The 25000-nt window shown below is 42.6% G+C and overlaps 1 protein-coding gene across 2 annotated transcripts in view; it reads left to right on the forward strand.

Moving 5' to 3' along the window:
* The window catches only part of schip1 (schwannomin interacting protein 1), a 43211-nt gene that overhangs the window by 12257 nt on the left and 5954 nt on the right, over window positions 1–25000 (forward strand). The window contains exons 1-4 of one of the 2 annotated variants that reach the window (XM_084127622.1): window positions 6757–7009; window positions 16039–16157; window positions 18633–18750; window positions 22483–22680. In XM_084127622.1, coding sequence (XP_083983748.1) covers window positions 6980–7009; window positions 16039–16157; window positions 18633–18750; window positions 22483–22680 — 465 coding nt within the window. In that variant the 5' untranslated portion in view covers window positions 6757–6979. Of the gene's footprint in view, window positions 1–6756; window positions 7010–16038; window positions 16158–18632; window positions 18751–22482; window positions 22681–25000 lie in introns of those variants that run through there. The other variant, XM_084127621.1, reaches the window with a different exon arrangement.

Below are 25000 nucleotides of genomic sequence, written 5' to 3' on the forward strand. Positions count from 1 at the left end.
TGGTCTAACACTCAAACTGGTCCTCACAAAGATAGTTGTACAAGTACACACATGTGTGTGTGTGTGCGTGTGCACTCACACACACACATACACACACACACATGTTGAAGTTGCTCTGCTGAAGAAGCTTTTTTTACAGTGTACCCTCATTATTTCCACCTCTGTTGTTTTGCCTCCTGCTGTGAGTGTAGTTAAATATTCATGACCGAGCGCTGTGGAAATGTCACTCGTCTAAAAGCGGCTCTTCCCTGCGGATCGCACTGAGAGAACAACACAGGAGACCAGTACTCGCGTCTGAGAGAGAGAAACACTGCACCAGCCGCTACAGCTTCACGTCACAGAACATGTTTAGGAACCGCCATCAGTACTAGAGCTCAGAGACTCTGATGAAGAACGTTTGTAGGGATCAGATCACAGGTAGTCAGCATACAGGTGGAAATACACTGTAAATAAATGATATTTCAAATAAATAAAACAAAGATTATTGGAGTACGTTTTACTAGAAAATATTCATTGAGTCTTTCAACATATTACGTTTAATTCAATGTGTTCCTTGTTGTTTCTTTTTAATTCTTTGAAACTTACTAGCCTTTTTTTTTTTGTGAAAATTGTGAGACTGGAATAGCGAACTTCATCCATCTCGTTTACGCTTCACTTCTGTTGTCACACACGTTCTGTCGGAATAAAACAGTCAAACAGTTCAGACTTATACTCCTACCAAAATAGGAGCCCGCAACACAATTCATTCATGAACACAACATTTCCCCCTTTTTAGAAAACAGAATAGAACATCAGATTCAAGTGACATAGTCCTTCAACCAAATAGACTTCTGATCATCTCTTCTAGGTGTAGTGAGCAGTGTTTTCAGCCAGAGTTGTTGGTGTGCATGAAAATGCATTGATATGGGAAGTATTCCATGTCTTTCCATGACTAAGAATTTATGAACCGACCCCGAGGATCGGTGTGTCCCTTAGGAACATACTAGGGGTTCTGTACCCTCACTTTATCCCCCTCATGGAAACATGAAGTACAAGGACCACTCTTAGCATCAGTGCACTTTTTCTTCTTGTGTTGCAGTAACCCTTTGGCGAACAGTGTACATATGGCAAAATAGCAAAAGTGCATTGTGTGCATTTGCCTGCCCTTGAGGAGCTGAGGGGTGGAGGACCAGTTGAGGCATGGGGTGCAGATGCAAGAAGTCCGTTACCACAGGTTTCCATGCCTGGCGCTGCTGGATGGCCATTTGGATATTTGTGTTTGAGCACACGGTTAAACCTCTACAGCTCCATTAGCTGCCGGGTAGTGGAGAGAGCAACTGTGGTGGCGGATATTCCTTCCTTCCAGAAAAGCAGCAGACGTAAACTGAACACCGTTATCAGTAACTATACTCAATGGATTCCCATGGAGGCTGAAGACTGATGACACATTTTGGCTGAGAAAAGATTGTGATGCATGTTTGAGTTCCTCCGTACGATAGTGCGAGTTCTGCGATTATCGCGAGATAATCATTCGTTTCTCATTCCTCGTTCCTCGTTCTCTATTCAAAATTCTTTTGAATAGAAAATTCGGTTTTATGTGCGGGATGGGTTTTGTTTTGTATTTTTTGGGGGGCTGTAAAAACATTTGATTTGGCGACTTGAGGCGAAAGGAGGAAGTAATGATAGTAGGGAAGATGAGTCGATGTCGGCACCTGTGAGGATCTGTGCTCTGATGTTGCTGGCGACGGGGTGGTTCCAGGGCTGTAGCGTCCGGTGGGATGGGCATCGGTGTTGCGGAAAACAGAGTAAAAGGGGATTTAGCTTGTGGGAGAGTGTAAGGAGGAATAAAGGACGGGGTCGCTTGCGGAGGCAGCCTCGCGCTTGGGTCGACCCCTGGAGCCTGGGGAGGGACAAAACGAGTGGGACAAAGGGAGCTGGGGAAGAAAATGTGGAAAGCTGCGTTATGGAGCTCGGCGGAGCGAAGAGAAGATTGAGGCCTGGCAGCGGGGGAATCTGAGGTGCGGCCCAGACTCGCTGAAGGCCTGACTCCCGCAGAAGAGCCGGTCTTACGAGGGAGGGAGACGGTGATTTTTGAGAGCCTTGTGATTCTTTCTCGCTTTGTTAGCGGCTTTGGAAGGTGGAGTGGATTTTGGGGATGAAAATGTTGACTGAAGTGAAACATACAGGTTGTATAGCTCTGCTTTGTTCATCTGCTCAGCTGGGGAAGAGGAAGGTTTGCTGTCGTAACCCACAGTCAGGCTGGTGAAACATTCAAAAACCCAAATTGTCAGTGAATGTTTCCCTACATGACCACTCAGGTCCTGCTGCGTTCTTCATTGTGGACAAAGAGACACCACTCATGGGGAGGGACATGAAAGCTTTAGCGTAAGTTCTGCCAGGAAGACTCAATCAGCGCGTCATGTATTACCTCACTTCTAACCAATCATGTGCCAACACTCGTAGTATAAAAGATTGGTACTTAGATTTGTCTGAGTTCGCAGATGCTGACGCTGCCAATTACCTCCATCCTCCCCAACCACCACCAAGATGGTCCCTTCCTTTACCTCCAGGGGGTCGGCTGCGCCCCTGCCTTCGTCTTCAGGCAGGAAATGCAGCTTCCGCTACCCTCGCATTGCGCGCTAAGGACAGGGTCTACGCCGAAGAACTTTATAAATTTATGCTTGCTGGGCTGTCAATAAATATTCGCTTGTTATATCAATTTATCTCCCGAGTCTTTCTGGTAGAACTAATGTCTGCACTGCATGGGAGGATTGAAAACAATCAAGTCCTGCCTCCTAATGGCCTTCCTGTTCCGGCTTCTCCTGTGCCAGTCTTGCTCTGAGTCAACTGAGTTTGGATGAGCTAAGAACTTTATACATCATGTAAAGCTGGATGAAGTGGTCACAACTGTGCGGCAAAAACGTTGCTGTCTGCCAAGCTCTGTTTGCAGTTCTGTGTCAGTGTAATTACATCGCTTGCAAGCAGTTGTCATGATCCTTATGGATTGGCTTCAGCACCTTCTGCATTTCAGAAGATGATGACCATCATCCTGACTGGTTTGTCAGGGGTTGAAAATTACCTGGACAACATTATCATCCACGGACAAGACATGTCCAGCGGCTTACAGCTCCTGTTGATGAAGTTTATGAGGAGTCTGTCGCTTTTCTGTCTGCAGATGTTGAGGCTGAATGTGCTTCTTGTCCTCATTGGTTGCCTTCCTTCACCCAAGGGACTGGAAGCTGAGTCGTTGCCATACTATAAACTGACTGGAACTGTCTGTTAAGGACACCTTCGTCTTCCGAAGCTCACGGCTGATTGCAGCTGCTGCTCTTCGAACTGTGCTGGACTCCACAGCGCACGAAGGACATCAGGGAGAGGTGAGAGCTAAACAATGCCTTTGTGATCTCTATTGGTGGCCAGGGACGGATGCTCATGGTTCATGATGCTGTCCGTTCCTGCCACGTGTGTCAGCTCAATGACAAAACTGTCAAGTCACACCTGCTCCTCTCCAGCTGGTGCCGCTGCCAGATGGACCATGGCACAATTCTCCGTTCCCAAGCATAAACAGCCTTATCTCTCTTGAAGAATTTTCTCTTCATTACCACAACAAGCAATAACCTTGATTAAAAACACCGGGCGCGGTGCTTGCCTCACAAACGTCGACATCACTTCTGCCTTTAAAGTGATGCCCATTGACCCAGATTATATTCAGCGTACGCTGGCACGGAATATTTTACTTTGCCATGATCTTCCTAACGTTTGGCTGTAAAACCAGCCCCAAATTTTTCAACATGTTATCAGAAGCTATTTGCTGGATTCTCTCTAACAATCATGCAATTCCTTATGTTTTCACCTGCTTGACGATTTCTTAATCATCTCGCCTCCCAACGACATTCCAGCCACGCATCTTCTCACAGTCCTAAAGGTTTTTGCCGAGCTACAATCTACTACTATTCAGCTACTATGTTAGCTTTTGCTAAGTGCCAGTGAAGCAGTCCAGCTCTCTGTCTTTCATCTGGCCAGGCGTCCTTAGTCGTGCCCAGCGTTTTATGTAATGTATTGATCAATTAACTGTATTTAGACTGTTTCTACCTTAAGATTGTGCCATTATGGTGTTTTATACAATGCACACACACATTCAGGAACACTTTCAGGTCCTGCACACACACACACACACACACACCTCCTCAGATGTGTTCAGGAACACTAATGTCTAGTATCTCATGCGCATCAGTTACTGACACACAGACAGAATCAGAAAGCAAATGTTTTCAGATGACATCAGAAACAGTGATGTCATCCTCTTGTGTTTAAAGACACAGTGATGACCTCTCATTTCACATACACACACACACACACACATGTGCTGCTTTCTGACGGCTCATAATCCAGAGAGAGAGAAAGAGCCGATTATCCTCTGTCCTTCGTGTCTCATGAAAGGGATTTGACGATCACTTCATGGCCAGAGAACAGTCAGATGAGCTGAGCACTAATGCACTATTTAAACTGATGTCATCTGTGGTCTACTGTACATTACTGTTTCACTTTCCTTCAGTCACCGTCAGCTGGAAACCTGCAGGTACATGAGCCTGATCACTCTGTCAGTCATCTTTAACTCTGAGTTAATGTGTTCCTTGGTCATCATCTTCAGAGATTCACACGCTCATACTTTTGGTAATAATAACGAGAGGCTAACAAGACACAGGTGTGGGTAATCAATAACCATGGAAACAAACAAGGGTGACTAAGAAACAAAGTAAAACAGCAACTAAATACAGGAAGTGAACGCCGTGAACAATGGAAAGAGAAAATACACTTCAAAATAAAAGTCCTAGAACACTGAACATACAAAACACAGGGGAAACCTTGACAACTAAAATATTTGAAATGATTTCAATACTCATTTTCCACAGTATCGGTACACTCTGCGCTTTCTCACTCGCTCTTCTCTTCATTCAAGGGTTTAACTCTTGCAAGTGAAGAAATTACATTTATAGTAATTTAACTGTGAAGTAAAATAGTTTACTTACTATGGAATGTTCATGTTACAGTGCAGTGCTAATATAATAGTAATATATAACTATCTTGCAATAATAATAATAATCTATATTAATATTTTTATACAGCAGAGTTTCAGTTGACAAGACAAACAATCAAAAGTAAAATAATTTAGTTACTGTTTTTTGACATTAATGTTTTGGCAATTTTTACATGCGGTATTGTAAATGGTATTGAATATCAATATTTTCCAAGGTATTGTATCAAAGTTAGATATTCCTGTATCGTGACAACAGTAATCTGCTCTCAGACACTGAAACTAAACCGAACACATGGAAGCTTCTGCACACCTTACGCTCATGAATATTTAATGAGGCAAGCACTCTTTATGATTGGTTGATGACTCTCATAAAACGATCTAGCTGTATTCAGAGATTATGGGGTGCGCTGAATGTGGTGTGTGTGTGTGTGTGTGTGTGTGTGTGTGTGTGTGTGTGTGTGTGTGTGAGTGAGAGAGAGTTAATCTGGTTCATGTGCACTGAGGGCCAGATGGCACGGACAGATTAAACTCCCTCCTGTTTATCCTGCACTTCTCCAAGAGAAAGCCTCACATCTGATACATGTGACTTACACCGTCCAGACTGAGGAATCGATTTATGAAGTACATTTCTGTAGGATCTGAAATGCTACAGTTTTTGAATATTAAGTATATTTAAGCTTGTCCTGTGAAAAAGAAGTGCACTATTGAATGTGCATAGGCACTTCAAGAGAGCACACTTTTGCATTTTGCATCATGTTTTAATAATCTTTTATCGTGCTCTAAAGAAGTGCACTTATTTTGATGCTGACTAACACTGAAGCACCTGTGAAGCACTTGACTGTAATTTAACTGTTATTCAATATTACATTTACTTAATATATTTCAAATGTAATAAATTGCACCTTTATCATTATAAACGTGTAATTACAAATATCTTTTAAATACATGACATACAAGTTTCAAAAGAAATCACATTGAAGTATACATTATTTTATCATAATCAAAGACAATAGAAGCCATTATGAGATGACATATAAATATGTGCTTAAGTCCTATGCTCTAATTGATACAGTATGTCAACTAAAATATAAATATAAAGATTTAGTTTTCAAAAATTTCATTTTATCAAAATGTGTATACAGGCAAGGAGAAGTAGGAAACACAGCAGGACACATGCAACTAAACAGCATCAGAACCAGAGGAGAGAAATCATTTACTGAAGTTACTGGACAGATGCAGGTGTGTGTGGGGAAGTGTGTGTATTGACACATAGTAACAGTTGGCATCAGCTGTTCGTTGTTAAAGTTGTTTTTTACACATATGTAAATGAAGGACCCAAACAACACCTGTTCTGTGGAAGAGTGCTAAACATTGAGGACGTCTTGTGTGTGTGTGTGTGTGTTTGTCCACTTGCTGTTTGTCTTGGGCTGCTGGAATGTGTGAAGAGTTGACAGGGAAACACAAGAGTGTTTCAGCTCGTCTGCTCTGGTCTCAGGAATGCAGGAATGTGCTACAGAAAGGCTCTTTTCTTTACAGCCTCTCCTCCCACTGCTTTCTTTACTCGCTCTCCTTTTATCCCTCTCTCTCTCTCTCTCTCTCTCTCTCTCTCTCTCTCTCTCTCTCAATGCGTGGGATGTTCCCTCCCCCGCTCCGCTCTGAAAGCTCACTCCTCCCTCTCTCTCTCTTATCTCTGGCTCCGCCCCCATCCCGGCCCTCTGTACTGCCGTCTGATTGGTCAGCGGTGAGAAGCCCCGCCCACTTCTCCTTCTCCAGTCCTGTGTGTCCCAGAGCCCCACCCTCGTTCCGATCGTGTCTTTCCCTCATCGTGTGCAAAGACCAGAGACGTCAAGGTGGTGAGAGAGAGAGAGAGAGAGAGAGACACTCTGTTGTTGGGTGGTTGGGTGGGACTCCTGGTCTCCAGTGTGTGTGTTTCTCCTGTGGATCCGGACGATGCTGTGAGAGATGGTGCACCAGGACAGCGGCTCCTATCAGGTATGAGGGAACCGGATCTCTGTGATCTCTCGCTTGTTTCTCCTAGAATCAGATCAGACAGAGACTTCGGCTCAGATGTTTCTCCTGAGAGATCTTGAGACGTGCGTCTCCTCCAGGGTTTCTCAGCGTCGTCTCAGACTGTGCTCAGATTTGCGATCTCAATACGAGCTGAAAGGTTTATGATCACATGACCTGAGCTGCTCCCCACAGTCTCTCACGGGGCGTCGGACGTTCGTTCGGGTGAAACATCTGAGCCTGAACCCTCCCCGAGATCTGCATGCAGTCGTACGATCTGTGAAAGACGAGCTCTGAGAAATGGCTTTATCTTCTGGGAACAGAGGCTTTCATTGTGGATCGTTGAGATTTCGCTCAGCTCTCAGATCAAATCAGTGCATGATGGTCAGATGTGCTCGCTTCACACATCATGAGCCTGAAGAGTGTGTGTGAACGTGTTCAGGTGAAGGATTGTGTGTGTGTGTGTGCCGTCAGTAAATCACTGCTACTGTATTGTGGATGTTCGCAGCTCAGAGACATGTTTACTGCATCATATCACAGATCTGTGTGTTTATGATCTGATCACAGATTCATTCTGTCGGCATCTCTTTCATATCCGTGAGGATGATGATGATGATGATGAGGATCTCAGACTGTAAGAGTGTGTGTGTGTTTATCTGATGGTGAAGAGAGAGACTGAAACACACAGGGAGACGTGGAGCAAGATCAGTTTCCACAGGACGCGTTTTACACACGTTTATTTCAGGAAAGAACAACCTCAGGGTTTAGAGTTTGAGAGAGAGAACGAGTTTAAAAGAGAACGTGAACGAGTGCCAAAGACTTTATGTGAAATAAACACATTATATTTAAACAAATACTTTAAATTAATAGAAAATAATACTTTTATTCAGCAATTAAATTGATCAAAAGTGACAGTAAAGACATTTAAAGATTTCTATTTCTAACAAATGCTGTTCTTTTGAACTTTCTATTCTTAAAAATATCCTGATAAATAAAATGCATCAGTTTCCACAAACATTAACTGTTTTCAACATTGATAATAATCATAAATGTTTCTTGATCATCAAATCATCATATTAGAGTGATTTCTGAAGGATCATGTGACTCTGAAGACTGGAGTAATGATGCTGGAAATTCAGCTTTGATCACAGGAATAAATTACACTTTACTATATATTCACACAGAGAACAGCTGATTTACACTGGAATAATATTGTTTTTACTGTATTTTTGATCAATATTACATAATAGAAATATTTACATCTTTATCACAGCAAAAAATGCTTTTCTTACTTAGTATTTTTGTCTTGTTTCCAGTCCAAATATCCAAATAATATATAGTAAAATGCCATAAGATATTATGTCTTGTTTTCTGGGGAAATGAATCTAAATTAAGTGATTTGTTGCTTAAAACAATCACACTAATATATCAATGGGGTCAGAAAATAATCTTGTTTCTGTTTGAATTAATTACTTTTCTCACCCCATTTACAGGTAATTTGGCTTTTTTTTAAAGCAACTAATCACTTATTTTAATTAATTCCCACAGAAAACAAGACAAAATCTAACTCATCTTGTAAACTTTTAGATATTTGGACTGTAAACAAGACAAAAAACGAAGTAAGAGAAGCATGTTAGCAGCGTCCTCACAGGAGAGTAGAGATAGCGCAGGCCAGACTCGGATGAGCGGAAGGAAACAGGAATGACGAGCGGAAAGGAAACGAGAGACTGGAAGAACAGCAAGAGAGGAAACAATCCAGGAACACACTGTGCTAATGAAGAGGATTTCTGAGCAGAGAGAGAGATTTAGATGAGCGCAGATATATGACAGAATGATAGAGCTGAAGACTGCGCAGGTGAGGAACACACAGAGGAAATGATGTGTGTGTGTGTGTGTGTGTGTGTGTGTGTGTGTGTGTGTGTGTGTGTGTGTGTGTGTGTGTGTGTGTGTGTGTGTGTGTGTGTGTGGGGACGGGGCCCAATCCTCCAGGGGCCCCATGATTAGGCCGGTATCCAGGCAACTGCCCGCATGGAGACGACTGGTGCCGGCCTGTCTGTGTCTCCGCCTGAACACACACACACACACACAAACACACATACATACACATTATTTACACCTCACTGTTCCCTGCACAGCCTCACACACTGTCTCTCTCATGTGTCTCTTGGCCTTCATTATTTACTCATAATGAGGATGTATCTGGCTGTATCTGTGTGTGTGTGTGTGTGTGTGTGTGTGTGTGTGTGCGTGTGCGTGTGTGTGTGTGTGTGGATGACCAAACCTGCAAACTGAAACATGAATGAATTTATTCACAAAATGTATTCCATTATATATATATATATATATATATATATATATATATATATATATATATATATATATATATTGCTGTATTTCTTCCATGATATTGAGGGTGTGTCTGTTCAGATCCATTCATTGAGTCTCAGAATGAGCAGTTTGTCACAGAAAGACATCAATATGGATATGGATATTTAATAAGAATAAATAAATACAGAAACTAATAGATCTAAGAATGAATACAGAAATACACAAATCAAAGAAAAAATCATGTAATGAATAGAGAAAGAGTGAGTTTAGTGGTAAATGGAGAGGTGTATTGTTGCTCGTGTGGTTGACGTTAGCGGTGTGATCTGATGTATTGTGATGTGATCTGTGAATGTGTGTGTCATGTGTCTTGACATGTCAGTAGTGCAGTGGACACGCGGAAACAGAGAGACAATAGAGCGCGCGGGTATTTCCTATTTATTTTATTTGCTTTATATTTAATTTGTTTTATATTTATTTATTTTATAAGTAACTAAATTCAATATTGTGCCTTGTTAGATTATAAAAGTTTAAAATCCACTTTTAGAACTAAAAAAATTTAGAACTAAAGAACTAAAAAAATTTAGAACTAAAGTTATTGATGAATCATGATTTGTTCGTGAAAATGTTCGTATGCAGATTTCACGCTCAAATCTTTGTGTACCAAGTGTTAGTGAATGAGAATAAAATGATCTCCGAATGCAACGTAATGAACTGACTCCATATGAGGAAATGTCATGAACTTGTAATTTCAATGAAAAGCATGATAACTTTGATAAAAAAAATTATCCGTGAATTTATATGGAAACAAGCTTTGGGAGCTTTCCATCTTTACTCTCCTCATGTTACGTTGCATTCGGAGATCGACTACTTTTGACTGATAAAATTCCAGCCACCGGAAACACTAACTGATAAAGTGAGTCATACAAAACCTTTCTTGTTAGTAAACTCTGTGTACACACACACTGTTCTCAATGCTGGAGTTCATGTGTAGAGCCTCTGGTGACACTTCCAGCACAGTTTCATGTTGTGTCGAGCCTTCTTAGTGTTTTAAAAATAGCGATTTTGATGCTATCATAGAAGTGCCCCATTCACTCCCATTCAAAAGACATTTTGACCTAAAACGAAAATACGGTCAATCTTAAAAGTGGCGTTTCCATTCTAATTATGCTTTTACACGAAAGTTTGCCTTGGGTAGATTAACAAAAAGAGCCTAGGTTAAATTTTGGCGAGAGTTACCCTTTAAGCCAAGTGTTTTGTTCTGGTCATTGTCCGTTATCATCACGATATGCTTGGCTGTTCTGTTAATATCAAAGAGTATTGAGTGTTTTGTCTCTTTTAAGCTCTTGTAAATAAAGTTAAGCTGCTGCAATTAAATCCATTCACCTCATCTTTGCAACCCAGCTGTGACAGAATAACGGACCATACATTCAATTCACGTATATTTGTATAGCACTTTTCACAATACACATCCCAAGATAAAACAGAAGCAAATAGAAAATAATTAGTGTAGCTGCTGTTCATATCATGTGCATTTGATCTGATATAACTGTATACGCTTAGGAGATACATAAAATGAATGCTAGGCTACATTAATTACATGTATTCATTACATGAATCTAACGGCAGTGAAAAGAATCCTCCTCCTTCAGACCCTAGCACACACAGGTATTTCTGGACCTTTGCCATCGCATCCATTATGATGAAGACCACCTGTGTGTGCTTTCCCGGACAAGCCTTAATGTGAAGACGAGAGCATGCATGCCCAGAAACAAGCCTCTAGGGACTTTAATGGAGGATGTGGAGTAAGTACTCCTCCACAGCGGTTCCCCCTTCACAATCCACAGCCATCAGCAACGGGGAAGCCTGGGCCCACCGCAGACACGGAGCCAGAGCGACAGCAGGACTGAGCCCAACGGATCGTCTGACCAGGTGTGTGAGCCAGCAACATCGCCTGTGCTCCTGGGATTACTGGTGGAATATGAGGGAATGTCGTGGAGCCCAACCCCCTCAACACCAGCTGACAAACTGCTCATAGATTGGGAGAGTGAGTGTATAGTGCCATTTCTGTCCCCCAGTCCCTGTTATCTGCACTGAACCCTTAGTTTTGATGTTCCCACCCTGCCTCCCGCTCCCACCTCTGCCTGTTTTGTGTAAAGTCCTGAATAAAATGTGTGTACTGTTTTGTCCTGTCAAGCCTGTCTGTTCACTCCCACCTGCTCTGCCAAGTCCTCCAGCCCTTCAGCTCCTGTTCAAGTAACCAAAGATCTGCCCAAGTCTGAGAATTTGTCAGTGCAGCCCTGGATGGTCAAGCCAGTAGCTCCACCCTGGACCTCCGTGCCTGACACTCCTAGACCTGTCGAGCAGTTGGCTCCTCTGTGGCTCCTCCCTGCCTCAACTCCACCTGGAACCGTTGTCCCCTCGGCTCCACAATGGCTTCTCCCTCCCTCGACTCCACCTGGAACCGTCGTCCCCTCGGCTCCACCATGGCTCCTCCCTCCCTCGACTCCACCTGGAACCGTCGTCCCCTCGGCTCCACCATGGCTCCTCCCTCCCTCGACTCCACCTGGAACCGTCGTCCCCTCGGCTCCACCATGGCTCCTCCCTCCCTTGACTCCACCTGAAACCGTCGTCCCCTCGGCTCCACAATGGCTCCTCCCTCCCTCAACTCCACCTGGAACTGTCGTCCCCTCGGCTCCACCATGGCTCCTCCCTCCCTCTACTCAACCTAGAACCATCGTCCCCTCGGCTCCACCATGGCTCCTCCCTCCCTCGACTCCACATGGAACCATCGTCCCCTCGGCTCTACCATGGCTCCTCCCTCCCTCGACTCCACCTGGAACCGTTGGCCCCTTGGCTCCACCATGGCTCCTCCCTCCCTCTACTCAACCTAGAACCATCGTCCCCTCGGCTCCACTATGGCTCCTCCCTCCCTCGACTCCACATGGAACCATCGTCCCCTCGGCTCTACCATGGCTCCTCCCTCCCTTGACTCCACCTGGAACTGTTGGCCCCTTGGCTCTACCATGGCTTCTCCCTCCCTCGACTCCACCTGGAACCGTCGTCCCCTCAGCTTCACCATGGCTCCTCCCTCCCTCGACTCCACCTGGAACCGTCGTCCCCTCAGCTCCACCATGGCTCCTCCCTCGACTCCACCTGGAACCGTCGTCCCCTTGGCTCTACCATGGCTCCTCCCTCCCTCTACTCAACCTAGAACCATCGTCCCCTCTGCTCCACCATGGCTCCTCTCTCCCTCGACTCCACATGGAACCATCGTCCCCTCGGCTCTACCATGGCTCCTCCCTCCCTCGACTCCACCTGGAACCGTTGGCCCCTTGGCTCTACCATGGCTCCTCCCTCCCTCGACTCCACCTGGAACCGTCGTCCCCTCAGCTTCACCATGGCTCCTCCCTCCCTCGACTCCACCTGGAACCGTCGTCCCCTCAGCTCCACCATGGCTCCTCCCTCCCTCGACTCCACCTGGAACCGTCGTCCCCTCAGCTCCACCATGGCTCCTCCCTCCCTCGACTCCACCTGGAACCGTCGTCCCCTCGGCTTCACCATGGCTCCTCCCTCCCTCGACTCCACCTGGAACCGTCGTCCCTTCGGCTCCACCATGGCTCCTCCCTCCCTCGACTCCACCTGGAACTGTCGTCCCCTCAGCTTCACCATGGCTCCTCCCTCCCTCGACTCCACCTGGAACCATCGTCCCCCCTAATGTCACCTGTTACACCTACAGTTAATTAGTTTGGTCTATTGAAGTCCGTTGCTTGGTTCTGGTTATTGTCCGTTATCGTCGCGATATGCTTGGGTGTTCTGTTAATGAAGAGTGTTGAGTGTTTTGTTTCTTCTAAGTTCTTGTAAATAAAGTTAAGCTGCTGCAATTAGATCCATTCACCTCATCTTTGCAACCCAGCCATGACAATTTTTTTGGAACTATTTTATGTGGTGAAATAGCTAAAACAGACAATATTGACGAGTATAAGAGAATCTCACACAGGGGATTTTTATGTTTTGCTCCATATATTGCATTTTGAGGTCATTCTAACCGAATACTGCTGATCTATATCTCAGTCAATATGTGCCTCTCAAGACGTGTTTTAGTTTTTGCTAAAGGAATGACACTCAATAATAGGGCTGGGAGAAAAAAATCGATTCACCTAGCTATCGATTCACCTTTAAACCTTTGACAAAATCATATCGCAACATTCAAATCTGTTGCTGCTGACCCGGAGAGAGTCATCATGAAACAGCTTCACAAACAGTCTTTTCAACCTCATAGTGTCATTATTTCTGTGATACAAAGAAAGTACTGGGATAAAAGTTAAAGGTTCAAATCTAAACACTGGTGATGTCTACAATATTGATGAGAATAGAGTAAATCAGCTTTTGATAGAAACTTGGTGCTTAAAATAACACATTTATCAATTACATTGTTTCACCACTAGGTGGCGACAAGTGACTGTTAAAATTGTTATTGAATCATTTATTAAAGAGAATGCAGGATTGTATGATGCTTCTGAAATAAAACTCAGAAAGATGTGATGAATTGTTTTTGTAAATATGACTCATCTTATACATCATGTGTGTATAAGTGTATGATTTAACTTTTCCCCATGGTCTAGTGTTAAAAAAATCGCAATATCGAATCGCAATACTTGTAGAATCGCAATTCTTAAAAAAATCGCAATACATATCATATCGGCACCCGAGTATCGTTATAGTTTCGAATCGGTTGAAAAAAATAAAAAAAATAAAAAAATTGTTAAAACAACAATTATGATGATACATATCGTGCAGTTGTCAATGTTTATATCTTAATGTTCACAATAACAGCTGACACTCGCTGTGTTGCTGTGTTTTAGGTGTCAATATGTGATTGGCCTTCTCTGTGTTTTTATATTTACGTAGATACTGTCCTGATTTCTCCAGTGAGTGTGATTTGCTGATTTACTAGTGTGTGTGTGTGTGTGTGTGTGTGTGTGTGTGTGTGTGTGTGTGTGTGTGTGTGTGTGACTCACAGAGGATGAAGTCAGAGTCCCTGTAGTAGAGAGTGGGCTGTGTACGTTTGGTGTGTGGACGATACACTGGCCAGTTTAAATCACCCATAATCCTCTGGGCTCAGCAGTGAATGTCGGTCACTTCCTGTGCTCTGATCCAGCAGAGAATGAGAGAGAAACACACAAAGCTGTCATTCTTGTGTCTGTGCCTACTTAAACATACTTTGTATATTGTTGAACAATTATGTATTCCTTATTAACCATATTTTGATCTGATATTGTGAGTTAAACCTGGAGGCAACAACAACAAAAAAATGTCTTCATTTGTAAAAAACAAAGTAAAAATAAAGTAAGTAAAGATTTTTATTTTTTTTATTTTTTTTGTAAAAATGCAGAAAGATTTCTGTTAGGGTTAGTGTGTGTGGGAAGGGTTAGGTTATAGCATAACTAGCTGTATATTAAAAACATGTCCAGATTTACTCCAGTTATCGCTGGTGTACCGGATCTGCTCGCATTCACGGGATCTTCATATTGAAACACAAGACGTCTGATAGCAAAAAAAGAATATATAAGTGTGCTTAATTTATTGAGTGTGCACTTTTAGTGTACTTCACATCCCAAAAGACTATTTTTTAAAACGGTACTTCTACGGATCACATCATTTTAATGAAATAAAACATCACTTAAGTGTTCTTCAAGAGATCACGTGTTCAGGACTGTTTCTTAACACACTTAAGTACACTTTTAAAAAGTCAACATCGTAATAATGTTTTACTTTAAGTTCATTTTACATCATGTTTTAATAATCTTCTGTCGTGCTGTAAAGAAGTGCACTTATTCTGATGCTGACTAACACTGAAGCACATGTGAAGCACTTGATTATAATTTGAACTGTGGTGTTTTATTCAATATTACATTGAAACTAAATTACAAATGTGTAATTGCAAATATATTTAAATACATGACATACAAGTTTCAACTGAAATGACATTGAAGTATATTTTCAGTTTATCATAAATCCTTGTCAGTACATTCATCAGTACCATACTTCAAAGACAATATAAGTTATTATGAAATTACACATATAGATGTACTTAAAGTCAGCATGAAAGTGAAGTTGCGCTGGTCTTTTCTCCTCTATTGTGTCGTATATCAGAGTGAAACGAATGTGGGCGGGGCTTGATTGTGTCTGTGGGGAATTGATTGGATGGCTGTGGTTTGCTATTGGCTGATCTCACGTGAGTGACAGGTTGCCCCGCCCTCATCATCAGAGAATAGAAGAGATGATGAAAGAGGAAGTTATTCTGAGTCAAGATTATTAACACAATAATGATGTGCACAGATAAATTACATAAAAATAAGAATTGTCCATTTTGATTTCATGGGGACTTTAAGTTCTCTAATAATTTGGAGAGAATCTTCTGACTGTCCTGAGCAGACCTGTGTGTGTGTGTGTGTGTGTGTGTGTGTGTGTGTGTGTGTGTGTGTGTGTGTGTGTGTGTGTGTGTGTGTGATGATACTGTGCTCCATGTCTCGCTGCTGCCACCTGCTGGTCTGTGTGTGTGTGTGTGTGTGTGTGTGTGTGATGATACTGTGCTCCATGTCTCGCTGCTGCCACCTGCTGGTCTGTGTGTGTGTGCGTGTGTGTGTCCTGCTGTTAAACCTGTGTTTCCTCTGTGTGTGTCTCAGGCCCAGAAGAATGAGCGCGAGTCGATCCGGCAGAAACTGGCGCTCGGGAGCTTCTTTGACGATGGGCCGGGCATCTACACCGGCTGCAGCAAGAGCGGCAAACCCAGCCTGTCCTCGCGGTCAGTGCCCCAACTACACCTTACACTGACTTACAGAGATACATAACAGCTGCAAGTGTGTGCACTACATGCTTTATGCAAGCACTATATGCACAGTGTGTGTGTGTGTGTGTGTGTGTGTGTGTGAGATCTGCAGACAACGGGCCTTTTCTTGAACTTTCCCTGGTATGAGAGTCGGTGTCGCGGCGTCACGTTTCTGTGTTCACACACTCTCTCTATGAACTGAAGGGTTTCCCCCTCAGCGGCTCATCCCGACACACACACTCTTCCCAATAGGGAAGCAGCACACACACTTCAAACTTTAGCCTCAGTCACTGCAGTCACTTTCTGTTTCACATGACCGTGATGATGAGCACTTCTGGTCATTGTTTTGTCATGTTGACAGATTGTCATAATGCTGTTATTACAGTAAACCATTAACACTGTGGCCCAGTTTACCCCCTCCACTGGATTCCAGTCCAGAGTCAACCTTACTTTTTGTTGAGCAATAAATAAATCCCATGTTCTTTACGGCGAGACACCAAACCATTGTTTTTCTGTCTCTGGTCAAGTTAGAGTTTTTGTCTTGTTTCAGAGCAGTGGAAAGCAAACATCCAAAACACACTTTTTAATGTTTATTTCATTGCACTTTATCTCTTTACGTCTGTAGATCTCAATTACAATATCTTTAAAAGTTACACTTACACACACCAAACTGTACAGTTTTATTCCTCTCTATATTCTGACGGTCTCTTCATACCATTCGTCTGGTTTATAGAACTTTTTATTCCCAACATGGTGAAAATGTCCTTTTTTCCCCGTTGTTGGCAGTATTTTTCTGATGTATGGGGTAATAAAAAGAGAAATGAAAAATCCCCTCTGTAAAAACCTTCAGTATGTAAACAAAATCAGACACGAATTTATGGAAGCTTGAATAAAAGAATAAAACATTTAATCTTACAATTCTGACTTTATATCTCACAATTCTGACTTTTTATCTCACAATTCTGACTTTTTATCACACAATTCTGACTTTTTATCACACAATTCTGACTTTATAACACGTAATTCTGACTTTATATCACACAATTCTGACTTTATATCTCACAATTCTGACTTTATAACACGTAATTCTGACTTTATATCACACAATTCTGATTTTATATCACACAATTCTGATTTTATATCACACAATTCTGACTTTTTATCTCACAATTCTGACTTTTTATCTCACAATTCTGACTTTTTATCTCACAATTCTGACTTTTTATCACACAATTCTGACTTTATAACACGTAATTCTGACTTTATATCACACAATTCTGACTTTATATCTCACAATTCTGACTTTATAACACGTAATTCTGACTTTATATCACACAATTCTGATTTTATATCACACAATTCTGATTTTATATCACACAATTCTGACTTTTTATCTCACAATTCTGATTTTATATCACACAATTCTGACTTTTTATCTCACAATTCTGACTTTTTATCTCACAATTCTGATTTTATATCACACAATTCTGACTTTTTATCTCACAATTCTGACTTTTTATCACACAATTCTGACTTTATAACACGTAATTCTGACTTTATAACACGTAATTCTGACTTTATAACACGTAATTCTGACTTTATAACACGTAATTCTGACTTTATATCACACAATTCTGACTTTATATCACACAATTCTGACTTTATATCACACAATTCTGACTTTATATCTCACAATTCTGACTTTATATCACACAATTCTGAGATAAAAAGTCGCAATTACCTTTTTTATTTTTTAGTCTGTGGCAGAAACAAACTTCCATAATATTTTGACCCATTATGCATATTTAAACAGAACATTTCTGAAACCTGTAATGCAAAATGATTGTCTTCATGTACTGTGATAAATAAGCTGGAGAAAGAGTTGTGATGTGTATTAGTTAAACATCTAATTTACTATCTTGATCTCCTATAATAGATGAGTGGTAATCAGACATTCACCATGGAACTGATTGCAGTCGTCGAAAATAATTGTGTTTATTAACTTATTTAATTTTTTTTACAGCCATTTAGGCTAAATCTGCACTCATCTTTTATAAATGCATTACATGTCAACGTTGTTCTTCTTATCTGATGTTTTTTTTGCTAAGTATTGAAACTCTGTTCACATCCCAAACTCCAGCTGATCAGTGTTTTCTGCTGGTTCATCTGTTCTGAACCCTCTCTCGGCTCGTACAGTTTCCAGTGCTGTTTCTGTTCTCCTGCATTACTGCTGACCAAACTGATGATCCCAGCCTGACGGCTCAGAAACACTGGGCACATGATGTGAAACTGATACTGGAAACACAGCTTTCCTGCCATTATTACATTTAAGAGCTATTTCTACCTGATTTAACCCATACAAATGAGATTGGTTGGTGTAAACGGACATATATAGTGAAGTTTGACTTGAATAAGAGCAGTTACAGTGAACTAACTGAGGTGTCTTCGCAGGCTCCAGAGTGGCATGAACCTGCAGATCTGCTTCGTCAACGACAGCGGCAGCGACAAGGACAGCGACGCCGATGACAGCAAGACGGAGACCAGCCTGGACACGCCGCTGTCACCCATGGTACACACACACACACACACACACATGTTTACTCTGGCCGCCTGTGTCACAGAGGTCAGACAAACAAGTTTTGCAAACAGCCCCATCCAGAATGCCCCTGAATCTGGGATGTGGTTGAGAGCCATGGCTTCCCAGCAGTGATGGTTACAGTAACGTTACGCATGAGTCAGAGAGGGTCACCGGCCAGAGAAATGACCCTGCCGACACACACACACAAACACACACACTGACCCTGACAACCATCATCATCACATCAGCCTGAATCACACACACACTCGTACACACTGACCCTCATCAGCCTGAATCACACACACACTCGTACACACTGACCCTCATCAGCCTGAATCATTACAGACCACATGTGTGGATCCCCCCTGGACACTCTCACACACACACACACACACACACACACACGAAATGCGTGGATTCTCCCTGGACACACACACTCACACACACACACACACACACGACATGTGTGGTTCCCCCCTGGACACTCACACACACACACACCACATGTGTGGATCCCCTCTGGACACACACACTCACACTTTCACTCACACACACACACACACAAACACATATACACTCTCACACACACTCACACTCACGCATTCTTCTACATCGATTTTGGTGAGAACATGTATTGACACAATGCACCGAGACAGCCATGTACACTATATTGCCAAAAGTATTGGAACACTCCTCCAAATCATTTAATTCAGGTGTTCCAATCACTTCCATGGCCACAGATGTATAAATCAAGCACGTAGGCATGCAGACGCTTCTACAAACATTTGTGAGAGAATGGGTCGCTCTCAGGAGCTGTGATAGGTTGACACCTGTGCACAGTGTGCATATTTTGCCAACTTTCTGCAGTCTATAGCTTCAGACCTCCAAACTTCGTATGGCCTTCAGATTAGCTCAAGAACAGTGCGTAGAGCTTCATGGAATGGGTTTCCATGGCCGAGCCGCTGCATCCAAGCCTTACATCAACAAGTGCAATGTAAAGCATGAGATGCAGTGGTGTAAAGCACACCGCCACTGGACTCCAGAGCAGTGGAGACGTGTTCTCTGGAGTGACGAATCACACTTCTCTGTCTGGCAATCCGATGGACCAAGTGTAAAGTTTGATGGAGGGGGGGTTATGGTGTGGTATGGTTGGGCTTGACCCCTTAAATCCAGTGAAAGTGTCCCCTGCGTCTACTTGTGATCCGATCCATCAAAACACATCTTCAGATCCGGCCCACATCTGGGCAGTGTGGAATCCAAGTGTACCAGATGTGGGCCGGATCTGGGCCGACACTATGTTGCTGTGTGGGGAGGACCGGCCAAAATGTCCTCACTTTACTCTCTTTGTCCTCACTCAAACCGGTCCTCACAAAGATAGTTGTACAAGTACACTCACACACACACACACATTCATGTTCATATTTCAACAAATTTAGTTTGTTATGCTGTTAAAGCTGCCGTCGGCAACATTTTTTTGATCATATTCAGTGAAATCGACACTATAATCCGACAGAACAACATACAGTGAGGAAAATAAGTATTTGAACACCCTGCTATTTTGCAAGTTCTCCCACTTGGAAATCATGGAGGGGTCTGAAATTGTCATCGTAGGTGCATGTCCACTGTGAGAGACATAATCTAAAAAAAAAAATCCAGAAATCACAATATATGATTTTTTTAACTATTTATTTGTATGATACAGCTGCAAATAAGTATTTGAACACCTGTCTATCAGCTAGAATTCTGACCCTCATAGACCTGTTAGTCTGCCTTTAAAATGTCCACCTCCACTCCATTTATTATCCTAAATTAGATGCACCTGTTTGAGGTCGTTAGCTGCATAAATACACCTGTCCACCCCATACAATCAGTAAGAATCCAACTACTAACATGGCCAAGACCAAAGAGCTGTCCAAAGACACTAGAGACAAAATTGTACACCTCCACAAGCCTGGAAAGGGCTACGGGGAAATTGCCAAGCAGCTTGATGAAAAAAGGTCCAATCATTTTTTAGAAAATGGAAGAAGCTAAACATGACTGTCAATCTCCCTCGGACTGGGGCTCCATGCAAGATCTCACCTCGTGGGGTCTCAATGATCCTAAGAAAGGTGAGAAATCAGCCCAGAACTACACGGGAGGAGCTGGTCAATGACCTGAAAAGAGCTGGGACCACCGTTTCCAAGGTTACTGTTGGTAATACACTAAGACGTCATGGTTTGAAATCATGCATGGCACGGAAGGTTCCCCTGCTTAAACCAGCACATGTCAAGGCCCATCTTAAGTTTGCCAATGACCATTTGGATGATCCAGAGGAGTCATGGGAGGAAGTCATGTGGTCAGATGAGACCAAAATAGAACTTTTTGGTCATAATTCCACTAAACGTGTTTGGAGGAAGAAGAATGATGAGTACCATCCCAAGAACACCATCCCTACTGTGAAGCATGGGGGTGGTAGCATCATGCTTTGGGGATGTTTTTCTGCACATGGGACAGGGCGACTGCACTGTATTAAGGAGAGGATGACCGGGGCCATGTATTGCGAGATTTTGGGGAACAACCTCCTTCCCTCAGTTAGAGCATTGAAGATGGGTCGAGGCTGGGTCTTCCAACATGACAATGACCCGAAGCACACAGCCAGGATAACCAAGGAGTGGCTCTGTAAGAAGCATATCAAGGTTCTGGCGTGGCCTAGCCAGTTTCCAGACCTAAACCCAATAGAGAATCTTTGGAGGGAGCTCAAACTCCATGTTTCTCAGCGACAGCCCAGAAACCTGACTGATCTAGAGAAGATCTGTGTGGAGGAGTGGGGCAAAATCCCTCCTGCAGTGTGTGCAAACCTGGTGAAAAACTACAGGAAACGTTTGACCTCTGTAATTGCAAACAAAGGCTACTGTACCAAATATTAACATTGATTTTCTCAGGTGTTCAAATACTTATTTGCAGCTGTATCATACAAATAAATAGTTAAAAAATCATACATTGTGATTTCTGGATTTTTTTTTTTAGATTATGTCTCTCACAGTGGACATGCACCTACGATGACAATTTCAGACCCTTCCATGATTTCTAAGTGGGAGAACTTGCAAAATAGCAGGGTGTTCAAATACTTATTTTCCTCACTGTAAATAAGGTGGTTTTAGAAAAAACCCGAGCTTCTAACTGGAGCTGTTATTTGTTTTGCAAAAATCCACCGCTCCCGGATCATCGGGTCCAATCAGCGCAGGGGGGTGTGAGATCTGACTGTCAATCACAGGTCGTGCACACACCACAGATCCCCCTCCCTCGCGCACGTTACAATATCACATGCACATGCCACGCCTGAAGTTCGCCTGAAGATTGCATGAAGCGTGATGGCGGAGAGAAAATCTACTAACAAGCTTCCATTTCCTCGGTTATTGCTATCTATGGGTAGATTAGCCAGGGCAGCCTACCTCCGAGTCCATGGTGTTGATCGATGCTGAAGAGACGGACGCGTTCACAGAAAATCAGGTACACACGCACTGACGAGCACGACCTCGATGGGAGGGTGCTCGCTGGTAGTGGGGAGGGGCTTGAGAGTTGTAAACATTCAAAATTTTGGCTAAGTCGACCCAATCTGCCAGACTTGCCGACTGCAGCTTTAATATACTTTTGTATCACATTCTGAAGTAACGCATCTAGTTTGCTGCCTGTGCTGCGGTCGGTCAGATGAAGAAGTGTCTGATCACTATCTTCTGTCCTCAGAGCAAGCAGAGCTCGTCCTACTCGGACCGAGACACCACGGAGGACGACTGCGAGTCTCTGGAGGACATGGACTTCCTGAGCCGGCAGAAGAAGCTGCAGGCCGAGGCCAAGCTGGCGCTCGCGATGGCCAAGCCCATGGCCAAGATGCAGGTGCAGGTGGAGAAGCAGAACCGCAAGAAGTCCCCGGTGGCAGACCTGGTATGTGCGACGGGAACTCCAGCAGTGTGTGTGTGTGTGTGTGTGAGAGAGAGAGAGAGCTGGAAAACAGAACGTGTCAATGATTATGAAAGACTTTGGCCTTTCATTTCTCCAAAACTCAGAACAAATATTGTGCTAACTTTTTCTCAGTCAGCACAACAGTTATCAAGACTAACCCTTGTGAAAAAGAAGTGTGCTTAGTTGCACTGAATCTTCAGAAGTATATTTTAAAGGAATAATAAGATTTATAAGTATATTTTTTAAATGTACTTGCAGATAATATAGTATTAGTGAAATGGAAGGTCACTTCAAGAGATGACGTGTTCAGGGCTGTTTCTTCAGGAGACCCCGCTCTCGTTAGTACACTTAAAAAGTCCACATTGTAATTTCAAATAAAAAGTTTTACTTTAATGTACATTGTGTTTTAATAATCTTGTGTTGTGCTTTAAAGAAGTGCACTTATTTTGATCCTGACTAACATACTAAAGCACATTTGAAGAACTTGATTATAATTTAACTGTAGTGTGTTATTTGATATTAAAGTAATTAATGTGCCAAATTGCAATTTCATCATTACACATGTGCAATTACAAATATTTAATTGCATGATATAAAAGTTGCAGTAGAAATGACATTGAAGCATATTTTAGTTCATCATAAATGCTTGTCAGTACATTCATCAGCACATTTTAACCATATTTTAAAGACAATAGAAGTGATTATGAAATTACATATAAAGATGATTGTAAGTCCTACTTCAGTTGATTAAAAAAGCCTTTCAAAGGTCAGACTTAAATTAAGTATGCTAAAGTGTTCTTCTTTTTCACAAGGGAAACCATAAAGCCCAACATTATTTCAATCTTGACACAGTAAGTGTGAAATTCATGTCATTTAAATAAATTCTGCTGGTACGACTGGGTCATTATTATAATTATGTGCAGTATAGAGTGCAGTGCAGTATATTAATAACTCATGGCAATTCCCTTTCATAAACCTGAGCGATCACATTGACGTTTTAGGGTTGGCTGGGTGTAGTCTGTGGTGTCGGGTGGTTATCGTGACACGCTTTAGGGGGTCTGGTTTTAAATCAGCACTGGTGATCAGACGCCAGTGACGTCTCGACGCGTCACAGTCCGAGAACGCCAACGCTGCACCAGAGACCGTCTGTCACCTCTGAGCTGAAACCATGACACACACACACACACACACGCGAGCAAGAACCAGCTGGCACACACTTCCTCTTCAGTCGAGGATTTCTCCTCTCTGCTTCCGCCCACAGTGAAACCGCAAGAGTATCTCACACACACTCGCACTGATTTCTCTGCGCAGTGTCTCCCCCACTGCACATATATAGTAGTAAGAACAAAACTGACCTCTGGCTGTGTAAATTCCTTAGAAACACTCTTGAAGTGGGGCTTGTGATGCTGTTTCTCCTCACCAGTCAGTCAGAGGGGCAGCCCATGATTAGATCATCTCAAACTCATCACAGACCACACTAAACTCACGCTGGCTTCAGCCTTCATCATGTCACTTCATGCAGTCTTGAATCAGACTCCCTGTACAGTGAACCCAGTGACATGGTGTGTTGAACACCACTGGACGACCCGTCAGAATCCTCCACATCTGTCTCTGTCTGAGACTCACATGCTGCTTTTGCATCCTTCCAGTGGTTATAGATGAGAAGGTATCTTATAGATTGACGTCTTCTCTTGCTGATTTTTGGCATGTTGTAAACTATAACACCAGTAAACTATAACACCAGACGCTTCATATGGAAGCTTGTTTCCGCCACAGGTAATTGCAACTCACAATTCTGACTTTTTTCTCCCAATTGCATGATATGAAGTCAGAATTGTGTAATATAAAGTCGCAGTTTTGTGTTATTAAGTTAGAATTGCATGATATAAAGTCACAATTGTGTGTTATAATGTCACAATTGCGAGTTATAAAGTCAGAACTGTGAGATATAAAGTCGCAATTTGTAGATAATTAAGTCACAATTATCTTTTAAGTAAGGGATAATGTACATCCAGCCTTATTCTGAGATGTTGATATCTCAGAATAAACCCAACAGGGTGATCAGGATCAGGACTTGCATCAGCCTGAAGGGGTTTATTCTGAGATTGATTCTATTGATCTAAGTTGAAATATCTTATTAGCTCTTTAAACGCTTCCGTGGAGAGAGCAGTTTCAGCGGCGAGATCAAACTAGACGGACATTTAAGAGATACGGTATACAGTCATAACACTTATTTATTACACAGCATTTCAACACATGATTATGGAGATACGAGATATTGATTTCAGATTAAACTGTTTTA

This window comes from Abramis brama (assembly GCF_963993115.1).
Source record: "Abramis brama genome assembly, chromosome: 10".
NCBI lineage: Eukaryota > Metazoa > Chordata > Actinopteri > Cypriniformes > Leuciscidae > Abramis > Abramis brama.